Here is a 15,290-nt window from a genome sequence, read left to right on the forward strand (position 1 = left end):
CCCGTGGGGAGCAGCAGGAGCCTGCCTTCCCTCACGCAAAGCGCACCTGGCTCCCCACGGCGGGCGCCTTTTGCTTTGGGCGGTCAGTAAGGTGGCCCAAAAGAAAACCTCGGCTGCCTCAAGGTCTGGAGTCCTTGGCAGAGCCTCGAGCAGCAGCCTACGTGCAACACGGGCAGTGTGATGTGAAACGGCTCCATACCAAATATACCGAGTTCCTAAAGCTTTTCGTATTAATCATTCTGTACTATTATTTATTACATGGGCACAGCCCGGAACAGCTGCCCCAGGAGAACCCTGCCGAGAGCGTTTCGGCTCTCCCATGCCGCGCTTCTCTTGTAGAATGACTGTTTAGTACCCGGTAGCCAGCACAATGCCAAACATGACATTGCCCATAATGCTTTCTGCAGCAGAATTGTGTCTCCTTACCAAAATTGGAGAATTCGTCTTTATCAACTTCCTTCCACGCATGCAATGGCATATATAAAAACCTTTCAATGGATGTAATTCAGGCAAAAGATCAGCCTCGAGAGTTTTCAGAGGCTTAATAATTGCATGAACTAAAGTTTCAAGTATTTAGCATAGCTGAATGTTTTCAGTAATGCACCCTTCAGACAAGATCAGTTATTCCTACTGTGGAGTATTTCAGTATGTGGTCAGGAAGAAAAGCTTTGCACACTCTCCTAGCATTGCCACCACTTCTTTGAAATACAAGGGGGCCATGTGGACAACGCTACTAGCACCCATGGTTTTGACTGAACGCTTCTACAAAGCTATTACCAACCCCAGGTACATCTAGTATCTAGATTTGTTATTTGCAAGTGCTCTAGCTAGAAAAGTTTGTTCTGCATTTTTCATCCTCAGTTTTGTGATACAGAAAACATGCACACTCAGAATTTTTGATGGAAATAGTTTTATTAATAACTACAACTGCCAACAACGATGATTGTGATTATAAATATTGGTAAGCCTAACTTCAGTTACTGTAGGTAAATTCAAGTTTTCAGTCGCTATGTTTCAATACCATTTTCAGTTCCGACACCCAGTCTTGGTCATCTTCTTCAAAGTCCCTAAAAATAGATTTCAAACTGTTATTTTGCAGAACAAAATACAACTTTATAAATCTTTGTTGGCTTTTTTCCCCCTAAAATTACCCTACAGCTAGGAGAAATTACATTAAAAATATCAACACGAGAGACTTATTTCCTGCACCATCGTGAGTAAGTAACCAGTAGGGTTTCTCTATTGAAATTACCGAAATAACTTTTATCAAAAGCAAAACCAACTAAGAGACTGCAGATGTGTTGATATTAACAGCTTGCAGCCGAACTGCAGTAATACGTGCCTAAGCAATTCATCTCCAGGTGCCACAAAAATAAACAATGACATAAAGTGAGATGCTGAGATTCCAGAGAAACCCCCCAAAACATGCACGCATCTGTGAAATACAGTATTTCTGCTCAGAATGTGCTGATGCACACTCTGCTCTTTCAGAAACAGGAAAAGTGGGTCACCAACATAAATAGAACACAGAGGTTAAAAAGTTTCTACAAATATGTCTCAATAAGTTGGTACCAAGGTGATTTTATTGCTCTATGGATGGAAGAGTAGAAAGAATAATACACAACTATGGCAAACTTACCACTAGGCAAGTGGATTTGCCACTGGTTATCTGATTTCAAGGTTGGAGTACAAAGACGTTTCACGCAAGAAGGTTTTGCGCTTCACTGTGGATCTAAATTCATCTCATGCTTTCATTTTTGCAAAGTCATCAGCAAAACCAATCTGCTGATAACAAGCAACCTGTTCAATCTCAACACCATCAATAACTATAACTATAGCAAAGAAAACCTGGTATCAAATCAGATATCAGACATCAGATATCAAATATGATAACAAACGTTACCAACTTTTAATATCATTATGTAAGAGAGGGATGGATTTAGATGCTGAGAAACATATAGTTGGGGTTTTTTTTCAGGGGAATGCCTTTTTGGAAAAATAATTTTAAAGAACCAAAGAAAACAAAAATACAAGGATGTCATTTGGACATACGTGTCATCTTCATCAGACCGAGGCTCAAGTCTCTCAGAATCTATGACAATAGCTTCATCTTCACCATCTACTTCATCAGATGCTTCAGTTTCCTTGGCAAGTGGACCTCTGAATATATTTGCAGAAGCTTTGAAAGCATAAAAATGGACATGTCACCAAAATTCTTTAATTTTAAAAATAAAATTATTAAGAATATAAATCCAATATAGTCTTTCTACTGTGTTGGCAGTTCTCAGCAGATTCCAGTACAAGCTGGTACCTATTTTAAGTGGGGAGATAAACCAACGCAACTGAAGCGCAGAACAAGTATTTACGACCGTGGCTGTGCACATCTATAGACTGCAGTTACCTTTTGCCATGCCGTCTTACCATCCTGTCTTCAAAATAGGACACTACTGACTTAGTGAAGGTGGATTTGCCCGGTGGGGCTACAGCCTCTCCACTGCACCTCCCTAACGCGTTACACCAGGCCGCTTAGCAGGATGGAGACCACATGGCTCTGTGGTTGCTGCATTTCTGTCACAACCTCATTCAGCTACTGAGCTGCAAGTGAAAAAAGCTCTTCATGAAGCGAGGCAGATGTAGTACAATCGCTTGTGAATTCTCAGCTTGGATTTTTGTAATCCCACATTTCATCTGGCAAACTTTAAAAAAATGAGAACAGCCTGTGGCAACATGAACTCAAGCGCACAAGCTCTATACATGTAAAAAAAAACCAAAACGAAAGTCTTTATTAATAAACCTGTTCACAAGAAAGTTTGCTCACAAACTGGGGATTTACCTGGTTTGTAAATCGTGTATGTTTTAAATGCTAAACTGACATCTGCATTACTGAGAATATTCATCAGGGTCTGAGGAGTTTCCTTGTTCCATTGCTTACGTGGCTTATTTTCACTGTAGTTTATAACACGGCCACCTAGGTATAAAATCATTAATAAATACTACTTAGACAAAATTGCATTAGCAGCGTGGATTACAAAGATCACATTCAAGAGAGAAATACAGGCAGAAAAGAGTCTAAATGTTTCCATCTGTAGCACTGCTGACCTCTCAACAGGCTGAGGTTGACACGATCAGCATTAAGAGGAAAGAAAATTACAGAAGGCCACAGTGGAGCCTTCTGCTAGCAGGGAGCCAGCAGAAACTGGCTAAGGGGTCTGAGGAGTCAGCATGCCTGCAAGCTTATTTGCTGGCTCCATAAATCTCACAAAATGGAGCCTGTGGCCATTTTTGTGCCTTTTAACAGCAGAACACCTAAAAACATGCATTCTTCTGTCTTCTTCCCTTGCCCTGCATATAATTATCATGTAACGTTCCTACCACAGCTTGGGAATTTTCTGACTGCTCATATCTCGATTATTTATTTCAACAGCATCTATTCACATTTACTTAGAATACATATCCATACAACATGAAATAATTGTATGTGGCATTTTAAAACTGAAACATTTTTCAGAAGAAAACCCATGTTACATGTTCTGATTAAAGGCTGTTGATGTGGAAGAAGAATTCTCTGCCTCACATCTGAGGTACATGATTAATAGTTCTTGTCATTGGCATTATCTGTATGTTAAATGACAACAGAAGTAGAGCTATGGATGTTACATGCTCCCAGTAGTATGCTGTACTTGAAAGACAGGCAGCTGCATTCTGCATCAAATGAATTCCTCAGTGTCACCCCCATAAACAACAGGAGGGTTGGCAGGATAATTTCTCAGCGATGATTATAATTTTAGGGTTGCTAATGTTATCTGTGGCTTTCATCACTCTTTGCAATCCTCCTGTCATGAAAGACCACCAAGAAATTCTCTTCAGCCCAGTGGACTTCTTGAGTGTTTGTTAATAAGATATTTTAAAATTATTTTTACGTAATTTTAAATATGCCCTGGAAAGTTTTGGCTTGTAAAATCTGCAAAGAACCACTGATATTATTTAAATTAAACCCATATTTAATTAAATCTTACTTTTAGCCTCTTCAGATGTAAAACTGGAAGAAAGCAAGGATGCGTTTTCCAGGACATCCACCACAGTGTTGGATATCCTCTTTTCCCATCGCCTCCTATGGGGATGTGACAAATCAGTAATTCCTGGAAAGACATCATAAATTTCTACTGTAATTGCAACAAAAAAAAAGGATGATGACCAGCATCTAACTTGATTCTCTGTCCATCCAAACTAGTTCTAAGTGTACAGCACTTCACTAACCGTGACATTTGATTCTGTGGGTACAAGTCTGAACTTGGTAAGAGTTCCCCATACCTTTATGCCAAGTATTTTCTGTCATTTTTTAACACTTTGGTCAAGTTTGTGTTTTTTTTTACTCTCAGATGAGCAGTAAGGATCAATATAATTGCAGAAGTAACAGACAGTGGCATGGTCTTCTACAGGTGCATACTTGTACGCTCTACCTGTTTAAATGGCTGGATCATTGACATTTAGATATCACTACTTAGAAGGAAATGCATCAACCTTAAAACTATAAAACTTACCCTCTTCATCAGATTTCCTTTCTTCCTTTGTGCTTTCACTCAAATCCTTAGTAATATTTTTCCTTTCTAAGGGGCTATGCTTGCTTTCATCTTTACTTTGCTTTAAAAGAATAAAGACTGTATTAATCATTATCCTTGTTGTCGAGAAAAACAAAGCTGTAATATTAACATGGCATCAATTACTTTAGTTTTCCAATTAAATGGCTGGCCTGAAGATCTGAAAACTAAACCACTGACACCATGAAGCCAACTGCAATTGCACTGTATCTATTATTGCACTGCATTTCACACTGCATGCCCTTTTTTTTACAGACAATTTCAGTTTTCGAAGCTAAGCACCTATGTAGTTACTTGATGCAATTTGTGGTTCTGTTTTTTTACATTTAAGAACAGGACCAATATAAAGATGAGTCATATTCCCAGGGAAAACAAGATGCATCCAAATATTAAGCTTTTCAAATTGACGGGTTGTGGTGGTGCATCCCCCCCCCACTTCTCTCCCCAATCGCTTTACGACCTCAGGAATTACTGCCAGACCAAGACCTTTGTGTAGTGAGTTGGTCAGTTAGGCGCCCCTTAATTGCACCAGAAACTCCTACAAGGCTGAACCAAGAGCAGCAGCACTGTTGGTATCAGGAACTCCTGTCCTGGGAGCATACCTTACCTGGATGGTAACCTGAGTGGAGTGGTACCATCGTTACTGGAATTCCAGTAATTACCAAACCGGATTCTGGCTCGGATGGGAATTTACTGATGACTAAAGCCAATCATCTCACGATCCTATAAAACAGCACTCCTAAAGTGAGGCCCTTTGAGCTCTCCTGGACCGCAGCAGGCTGTGACCAGCACCTCCTTCTGAGTGGGACACCTCTCAGAGTTCGCAAACTGTCAAGTTCACTAAAATTGGAGGTCCATCGGTGAAGACCAACAGCGGAGCCTGGGCTGAAACACTTTACTCCTTGAGGGTCAACGCTCACTTGTTGAGAAATGCCAAGACATTAGACATGAGTATTTCGCTAAACTCAAGGGGAATTTTTAACAGGTATACCTTTACATATATGTGTGTACATATATTCATATCTCTCTGTGTGTGTATGCACGTGTAAATTGATTTAAGTAGTCTGTAGATGTATGATTTAATTACAAAGTGAGTCTTACACTGCTGCTAGATATATATATTACCCTTAGACATAAACTGTTGACCAAGTCTGAGTCTAAGACTGGACCTACCCGCATCTAGACTCCTCTCCGAAAAGGAGTTCAGAAAGCAAGGGGGTCTATTCTGAACCTCGTGACTCAATGGAAGAATCCTTCTTATCCCCGGCATCCACAGTCTCTCTGTGAATCATTCTAACTCAAGTGTCACTTAATTTTCCTTTGTGTACTTCTTCCACGTAGTAATAGAGTGAACCTTGCCATCTTCGAATCTTTAACTAAGTTGCTGTTTTGATTAATTCTGTCAAACCACTTTGTTCATCAACTGATGATTGCTATTAAAATATCACAATCAAATCCTGCAATTTGCCACACATAAATTCTAAACTGCTACTAAATCAAACTGTGTAAAGTCACTCATTCCCAACAAATTAACGTAGTCAGCAGGATTCACAAATTCATTTGCAACACAGGTCTACTAAAAGAAAAAAAAAAAAGCCCTACTGGCAGCATGGTTTGAAAAATATACTCAATATGGCTGAGCCAAGCTGTGCTATAATGTACCCATAGGTGACTTCTTGGCCACCCGTGACTTAATTCTCCTCACCTGAAACCTCAACATGGGCCCTGAAACCCAGTGAGAATCATATCCAGGCTAGACTGTTTCTATAGCAGCCTGTTCAACATGTATTCCTAAAGCAAACACAATGGATCAATTTTTGCAGCATCCCAAAACTTAGAAAAGCAGGAGAAGGTGGGTTTGGGTTTTGCTTTTTTTCTTGCGGGGTGGGGGGGGGTGGGGGGGATTGACAGGGCTATAAGGAAATCCACTTTGAAACTAAACTAAATGTTACAGTGGTGGGAAATGCACAGGAAAACTGCAATCTGAACACAGATTACAGCTGACCTAGTAGGCTGATCTATGGTTTAGCATACTAATAATTTTCCATATGAACTTTTCTGTAATACAGAACATCCAAATTACTAAAATACAAGTATTATATTTATATTTGAATACTTACCCTGTTTTCTTTCTTACTATTTGAGCTTCCACCAGCCATGACATTACCTGATACATTAAGCAACAGGTTCAAGAGTTAATACCTTTAGCAAACATTTGCGGTATTCCAGGGGTATGACAGCAATGCCACTGAACCAAGCAATGAAAATTTTGTGAAAGCTTCCTCACACTTCTGTCAATGTAGCTCGTTCTCAACAGGGACTCCTACTATTCTGTTCCAAATGTGTACAAATTTATGCAGAAGAAAAAATCCAACATTCTCTCCAAAAATTAAATAATGAAAATAACTTCCCTCACCATATTCTGGGAAAGAAAGCACTGTCATATATAAAATATATGCAACAGCTAAAAGTTTTGCTTATTTTAAAATCGAAAGGTTTAGTTCTAGCACAAGCCTTAAGACTTATGATGTATGTATTGCAGCTCTGCACCATACTTCTCAGTCTGGAATATAATTTATGCCCTTCAAGCATTTTTCCATACATGTTCAATAATACTAGATTTTGAAATAATTACAAGTAAAATTGAATGTATAATATTAATGTTTTATAGCTCTATTTAGGATTCCTAGTCATTTTGTCATGCTTACATCAAGAAAAATGCTGTTGACTTACCCTTTGGTCTTGTTGCACTGCCTTCATGTTTCTTGGTTTCCTTTAATACCTGCTCAAACTCATTTGTCATCTGGAATGTGCACGAAGAGATGCAAATACTGCACCATTTCAAACTTTCTCAAATTATTGTATATACTATTTGTTAAAATATAGACTTACTACACAAAAGCACTGTTACAGCTAACAAGATCAAATTGTCAAATATATTCAATTTTTCAAGTGTCAATATTCAACTTTTATTTTCAAAACAAACCCTTCTAAGAACTCAGTTTTCTGAGAAGTCTATAACCATATTCATGGCTTTTAGAGTAGGACCCGTACAACACTACATTTCATTTTGTCATACACTAACAAACTACAAAAGAAACTGATTTAGTATTTAAAATGTAGATACTGTTGTTTAAATCTGGAAACAAAGAATATACCATACCTCAGAAGGCAAATGATGTTTTATAAGTTTGGTTAAGCAACCTCTTGCAAGAATAGTACTGGCTGATGGACGATTCTGGGGATTTCTCTTAAACATCTGTTTTATTAAGTAATGAAGTTCATAGGAATAGTGAGATGGTAGTGGATTGTAGGACCCTTTGCATATCTTAAGGATGAGATGTTTCCAGCTATTGGCTTGAAACTGCATTAAAAATAAATGAACATTAGAGCATGGAGTTTAAGCACAAGGTAAAAAGAAGCTGACATCATTTAAGAGCAACTTTAATATTTTTTACATAAAAATGTATCTATGTAGGCTCCCTATTACCACACTGATTTGGCTCCCAGTTTGACAGTTTCAGGGCTCCAATTCAGAGGTGTGGAATAATGACCCTGAGTGAACACATTAGTAACTTTCCTTTACATTTGTAGGGCTATTACATAGACATTTATTTATGTTAACAATGACAGAAATATAATTTGCTGAGAATGAAAACATCACAGTTTGCATACAAAGTTTGACTAAAACTGGATCATGTCTAAAAACATGGCAAACGATAACGTGTACAACTGGAAACCAGGTGGGAGTTGCTCCTATAAATTTAGGTTTGTTCAAATTTTATTTTTCTAGAAATAGAGCACTGAAAAAATTTGGATCATCTTAGTGTCCTTTACCTCATATACTTGAGATCAGAATCAAACTGCAAGAGTGAAACCGTAAGCCAGCAAGGATGCAGACTTTGATTTAAAAAAAGAATAATCATCAAAAGTAGCCTATCAAGGCACAATCTTGCAAATCTACATGAAATGACTGAAGCTGTTACTTTTCTCAGCTAACTGTTAAGCAGGAATTACTGCTTTCAAGTACACATCACCGGAGACTGCAATGTCAGTGGGGACAGCTGTAACCATGGATAGAAACAGCCTGAGCTAAAATGGCTGAGAACTTCTATCGCCATGTAAAACCAGCTTTCTTTTGGTGCACACCACTGGCTTGGCTGCAGAGTGCCAAGCACCCGTGGCATGCAGCATCCTTTTGTATCATCTCTAATAGACTACGCAAGAACATATGTGACTGTCACATAAAAAAAGATACATAACATTTCACTGCTGCTAAAAAAGGGAGAATGCTCTGCTCCTTGGTATCCCAGCTCTGAGTACTGCCTGAATAGCTGGGACACTGCCAAAGCCTTGCCGCAGACCTACTTAGGCTAGCACACACCTATGCACAGACTCCTTTGTCACTCAGGCACATACAGTATAAACCTCTAAACTCCTGTACTGCTAGCAGTTGCAGCCACATTAGCTCAAGGAAATGAAACTGCTGTTTATAAAAAACTAAGACAAAATGACCTTAAATTAAGACGACCTAATTTTCCTGCAAAACAAACATATCCTGATAAGGGCTTTCATGTTAGCCATGTGTGTATATAGAAGCCTGAGGAAGTTAACACTGTAAAAGATGGTGTCCCAGAAATAACAGAGAAACATCCATCAAGGTTCCCGCTGTCCCAACAGGACAGTGCTTGGACTTTGATTTGAAGAATAAGCAAACTGGCATATCACTGATGCGAGGTACAAAACTGCTTATGGCATACTATACTTTGCCACAGTTGCATACAACATATGCTCTTTAGCAAAGATTTAGAGTGTCCTTGCCTCCATCTTTAGTGATCATCTTGATCCTGTAAAACACAATGCTCATTGCAACATCCCTGCAGGCATCTGGAAACAGACTGGCACGTGCTGGACTCCATAATAAGCCTCAGATCACCTCACTGATATCGAGGAAGATGAACCAAGAAAGAAAAAAAAATGTGTTTTCTAATGATTTAGAATAATTGAGAGTTTCTCAGAAGGGTCCAATAGGTCCAAGAGCTGCTGAGAAAAACAGAAGGCATGCAGTGGAGGAGGGGTGGGAAGGGTGGAGCGATACTTCCCTCTTTCAGAAGCAGCAGCAAACGCATCAGTCAAATAAATAATTAGCTGTGAATCCATCAAACTACAACTAACTGCTAATTAAATTTTAAGGAATTCCGAAACTTTTCTCATAGCAATAAAGCTGTACTTACTGGATGTCTAAGAGTGCACAGCTCATACAGAATACATCCCAGAGACCATATATCACTGTAGGTATAAAGATGAGAAATTTTGAGCCAAAAATTACAATTTAATATCCTGCCTAGAAAAAGTTAAATTCATTATGTGTACATAACTGAATTGAATAAACTAAAAATAAATTTAAGTAACCGTAAAAGACAATACAATTATGTGTTTAACCTCTCCAGTGGAAATTATCTTACTTGGTTTATCCCACTCTGATGTAAGAAAGGATCACTGTCATAGAGTTGTTGTTGGATTTCTATTCCCAGAACGTCTCCTAAGCAATTTGCTCCAACAATATTTACCCTTCCACACTTCAAAGCCTTTGTATTCCACGGCCCTTAACATCCTAATTCTGAAAGTTGGAATACTGGTCTTGCCAATGCGAATTCTCCTGCTGAGAAAAAAGCCATCATCTTCCACCCAAAGTGAGTACTGCCATCTGCACAAGAAGAAACTGATGTCTTTCTTGCAAGAGGAGCAGGAAAAAAACTTAAGCACTAGACAGTTTCTTCCCTCCTGTGGCAAATGAGTCACTTGGTTCAGGTACAGAACAGATCAGGGGAGGGCATATGAAATGACTTAGTATTTTGGAGTCTGGGAGGAAGCTGTGAATACCACTCTACCAAGATGTTCTCAGAAGTTCTGACATAAGGACCAGAATAACCGGGCTCTATAAATTTGTCATCAGTTCTGTAGCCATTATCCCTACATTATCAGGACTGGCAAGAAGAGCTTAAAAAATAAGACCAACCAAAAAAGTAAGACCAGCCAAAAGACACAAGCACATACATATGTATGTGCACACATACATACATAGGTTTATGTTTTTATGTATATATTTACTCCCCCAAATGCACAGTTTTCAAACTTTTAAGACTAAAGATATTATAAACTCACTTACATACGTAAAAAGGAATTTAAGCCTTTTCATCTTAAAAAAACTGTAATGACCTCTTTCTAAATATTCCTCAGCTTAATATCTTCTCCAAATCAAATAAGGATAAGCCACAAAGCCAGATTGAGACAACAATAAAAAGACTTACATCAGTCAGGCATTACTTCTGACCACTGAATACACGAATACCTTTTGTTGTTGTATGGCATGCTTTCCCATATTTCTGGAGGTACGTAATAAGGAGTTCCCACATATGTGCAAGCATATGACAGTGGACTATTGAAATGATAAAGAAGAAACACCAGATGAAAAGTAATTATTTAAGAGATCTGTACTACTTATCAATGGTAAAATAAAACTTTACACCACCGAGATCAGTGGAGATATCCACATACTGCGCAAGAAGTCGTGCAGATCCAAAATCTCCCAGTTTGACTTTTCCGTTTTGAGTGAGGAAGACGTTCTGCATTTCAAGAGGACAGATTTACATACTTAAAATATTCTTCTAGGAAACATTTCTATAGTTTGTATATACAGAAAACACAGTGACAATCACTTCTGATATTTTATCTTTGTATTTCTTTTTACTTGCTTCTCATAATACTTCTATTAAAAAAAGTTAAGAACTATGTTGTGTTTAAAGGGAGACAGAAAGGTTATATGGGCCTCAAGCCCCAGCATCAGTAGCAGAGGAAGAATCAGAGCTTAGAAACACCTTAATCTCTGTGCTGTACTCAAACTACTAAGGTTCCGAATTTCTATCTTTCTGCTAGGAAAGAGTAAAAAAGAATAAACAAGAGGCAAGATATTTACAAACTGCATACTCCATACATGTTTTATACTTCTGTTATCGTTTTAAATTATATGCAGTCTGTCACAAGCAACTGGTGCTATCAGCAGTGTGGATATGAAGGATATAGCTATACTTAAGATGTCTATGCCCACAATATTACATGCCTAATATTCTGAAGCCTAAATGAAAAACACAGCATGTAGCAGTTACAGGAAATTATGAAAGAGGGAGTTGAACTTTTGCATGCAAAGAGAGTTTATTAATGGCAACGAAACTTGCTCTGTTCACCTTGGATTTGATATCCCTGTGCAACACACGTTTATCATGAATGTGCTTCACACCCAGGCACATCTGCACAAACCAGTGAAGGATCTGAAAAGAGTAACTAAGAGTTATAATGGCTCAATGCTGTACAGAATGAATACTTTACTAATAGATTAAAAAAATCAAGGAAGAAAAAAAAAGGATGTTCAGAGTATCAGGGAGTTAAAAGTGACTCTAGCATAATGGCCTCCAGTCGGCATGAAAGACTGAATTCTTTAAGATAAAGTGTATTTTAACATGGCAGAAGGAATGTGTGCTACCCTTGTCTAGAAAACCCCAGTAATACATAACAACAGTAAAGCTAGGGAGTCACTTACATGGCACTTTAACTGACGGTCATTTTATAAGCATGCCAATTACAATTTCAGAGTAAATTATCAAATTTATCAAAAAGGAAACACATCCTTTTAAAAAGTACAAAATGAAGTTCTTAGTAAGAAGTGCTTGGCCAATCTAAATACAAGATTAGGTGAGGATTCTGCTCTTTTCAGTTTAACTAAAATGATGCTTCTAACTGTAGCAGGAAGTAGTTTAGACTTTCTCGTAAGTAATTTTGTAGCCTCTGTGATAGAAGGAGTTAATGCCTGCTGAATGGTTTAAACATTTAATTGCTACATAAAATGCAAGCATTTAGTCTCCTGGATAGTTTCATTTGTCTTACCAGAGTGCTTTATTTACTTTTCATTTGCAGTACCTCTTACTGTGCTTTAAATTCTGCCCAAAGTTTGTCAAATTCTTAACTGCATAAATTTATGCATGCAAGCCTGACTCTGTTTTCCGCACTGCCTGCACTATTCTCAGATACCGACAGCAATTTACTTTTTATTTCTTTCAGTCCAATTCTCATCTTGTTCTGCTGGAAACTATCAAAGAAATAATGCTTCTTTTCTATCTGTAAGTGCCTTTGTTTCATTTAAAGTACTTCAAGGTGTTTGTATATCTATAATTCGTTTTATGCGATGCAGGATGCTTCAGTTTACACGAAAAAGGATTCCCAGATCCTTGGTTCAAAACAATGTCTTTTCTTACCGTATCTTCAGCAAACAACTTTCCTCTTTGGTGTTTAATCTTTTGCATTAGATCTCCGTCATCACAATATTCCATCACTATATACAGATGTCCATCAGCTAAATTTTAGGTAATTTAAGAATAATTAGTATTTTCATTAGCAGGGTAAGTATATTATTTTTACTACAAAGCTCCAACTACATGCTATGTATTATATATTACAACAAACACGTATTTTGTTTATAACATTATAAACAAAAAAAGTAATCTTGATTCCTCAGAAGTATGCGACTTTAGACAAATAAAGATATTTTAAGTTTTTATATTTACCTTCAAATGACTCTTTATAGGCAACAATATTTGGATGCTTCATTTTAGCCAAAAGAACTGCTTCCTTCCTAGAGTTCTCTACATCAGATGAAGACTGAAAATGTAAGTACACTTATATAAATGTCACACTAATGGATTTTTATATATACACACGATGCACCTCACTTTCCAAAAGGAAAATATTTTTAAGAATTGTTCTTCAGTTATTTTAAGAAGTCATTTAGAAACTTGACAACATTATCATTTTTTAATGCCCAGGTATTAAATGAGCTTCAGCCTCAATAAATCCAGCGTCTCCCATTTTGTGACTTTTTGGTTAGCTAAGTGCGGAGAAGGTAACCTGAATATCTGATTAGCAGAAATAATATGAGGCTAATTTCTTCATTAGGTATTGCAGATGAAATCTGTGTTCTTGTGAAATCGATAGGAATCTAGCCAACGGCATTAGGGGAACAAGGATTTCATTCCATGTGTCTTCTTATGTGCTACACTTCCCAAAATGCAACCTCAGACTTTCTCAAACAACCTCAGATTTTCTGAAATGCAACCTCAGATTTTACTACTTTAAAAACTTTACTTTATCAACAACATAGACTCGGATGTAGTTATGTAGTAGCCATACCATGCAACTGTCTAATACACAAAACTCTCAGCAAAAGTGTTCAGCATTTCAAAAGCATATCCAGAATTATTATTTAAAAAAAAAATAATGTTAAGTGGTGGGTGAGGTGATCTACATGTCATGCTTACCACAGGAAGTCTTATTTCCTTCATTGCATACTTCTGGCCACTGATTACGTGATGAACTAGGAGAGCTCTGCCAAAGGATCCCTCTCCTAGTACTTTCAACACTTTGTATTCTTCCATGCTTTATAAGCTTAGGTCCAACACGTCTCTTCAAGCACTCTCTTTCACAGGATGATCTTCTAAACTTTGTCATGACCTTGATTCATTTTTTAAAATTTGTTGTTAATATAATCTGCATGAGAAAAAACCCCACAAAATAATGAGAACAGGCAATAAACGTGGGTGTTGGACAGCTACAACTGTTCAACATTGCCACAAATACAATTCCAACCACTGTTACTGAAATTTTGCTGAAAATGAGTTCAGAAAGTTCAACTCAAATATCACACAGTGTATCTCTGCAATTTTCTTTTGAATGCTAAAGCTCTTTGAAAATGTGAATTATAGCCCTACAGCTTTGCATCTTCTTTTTGTTATCTGCAGTTCTGCAGGTGGTTTCATAACGCTAAACAAAACTCACAGGCACAAGCATATAAACAATAAGCTTCAAGCTTCCGTGGAAAAAGTTACCGGTGTTCATGCACAAAAACCTCAACAACTGGCAGATTTAGAATAGTGTAGTGTAGTGTAGTGTAGCGTAGCATATTGTAGTTCAGCTGGAGGGGACCTAAAACAACCTAGTCCAACTGCCTGACCGCTTCAGGGCTGACCAAAAGTTAAAGCATGTTATTAAGGGCATTGCCCAAATGCCTTTTAAACATGGACATGCTTGGGGCATCGACCACCTCTCTAGGAAGCCTGTTCCAGGGTTTGAACACCCTCTTGGTAAAGAAATGTCCAGTCTAAACCTCCTCTGGAGCAGTTTTGAGCTTTTCCTATGCATCCCATTACTGGGTTTACAGACTGTGCGCTTTCTTGAAAACATTGGTACTTTCTAGTTATCCACGATTCAAACATCACTCTATGTACATACTTGTGTGCACGCGGTGTTTGAATGGGCTGACTTGTTTTTAAAAGGCACCTCAGGGCTTAATTGTTTCTGAAAGGACAAAATGCCGATTTACTCAGAGGCTGAAAAACGAACACGCTGATTAACTTGCTGGAAAACTCTGAAAGCACCTAAGTAATGATTAAAGATGGTGTTTTTCAGGGGAACGGGGACGCTCGGTGCATGCTTCACGTTAATAGCATTTTCACCTGAAGAGGGGAAGGCGAAGCCCCCCCCCCAGCCCACTCAAGCCCCGGCCGGTCCCTCAACGCGTGAGGCGCGGAGGCGGTACTCACCTCAGAGGGCCGCGCAAACCGCCGAGGCCTCGGCCCGGCGCCT

At 38.2% G+C, this 15,290-nt stretch overlaps 1 protein-coding gene across 1 annotated transcript; it reads right to left on the bottom strand.

The window, feature by feature from the left end:
- Positions 1-993: 993 nt before the first annotated feature.
- On the bottom strand, positions 994-15,261 carry NEK3 (NIMA related kinase 3). Its single transcript, XM_035898025.1, has 16 exons — positions 15,248-15,261; positions 13,967-14,195; positions 13,217-13,310; positions 12,908-13,005; positions 11,843-11,926; positions 11,157-11,224; positions 10,951-11,037; positions 9,833-9,887; positions 7,762-7,962; positions 7,332-7,401; positions 6,719-6,765; positions 4,542-4,641; positions 4,017-4,139; positions 2,834-2,968; positions 2,053-2,179; positions 994-1,067 (listed from the first exon to the last, which is right to left on the bottom strand). The coding sequence occupies exons 2-16, from the start codon at positions 14,081-14,083 to the stop codon at positions 1,001-1,003; spliced, it is 1,473 nt and encodes a 490-aa protein (XP_035753918.1). The 5' UTR covers positions 14,084-14,195; positions 15,248-15,261; the 3' UTR covers positions 994-1,000.
- Between the last annotated feature and the right edge of the window lie 29 nt (positions 15,262-15,290).

Source organism: Egretta garzetta, unplaced genomic scaffold (genome assembly GCF_000687185.1).
Source record: "Egretta garzetta isolate BGI_Z169 unplaced genomic scaffold, ASM68718v1 scaffold377, whole genome shotgun sequence".
Classification (NCBI taxonomy): Eukaryota; Metazoa; Chordata; class Aves; order Pelecaniformes; family Ardeidae; genus Egretta; species Egretta garzetta.

Excerpts from the sequence above, each read along its gene's own strand:
- NEK3 (XM_035898025.1), bottom strand. The coding sequence starts at position 14,083 with ATGGAAGAATACAAAGTGTTGAAAGTACTAGGAGAGGGATCCTTTGGC. Across the intron at positions 9,888-10,950 it reads ATGCCATACAACAACAAAAG|TGATATATGGTCTCTGGGAT; the intron begins GTATTCGTGTAT and ends TTATACCTACAG. Across the intron at positions 1,068-2,052 it reads CGGTCTGATGAAGATGACAC|GGACTTTGAAGAAGATGACC; the intron begins GTATGTCCAAAT and ends ATCTATTTTTAG.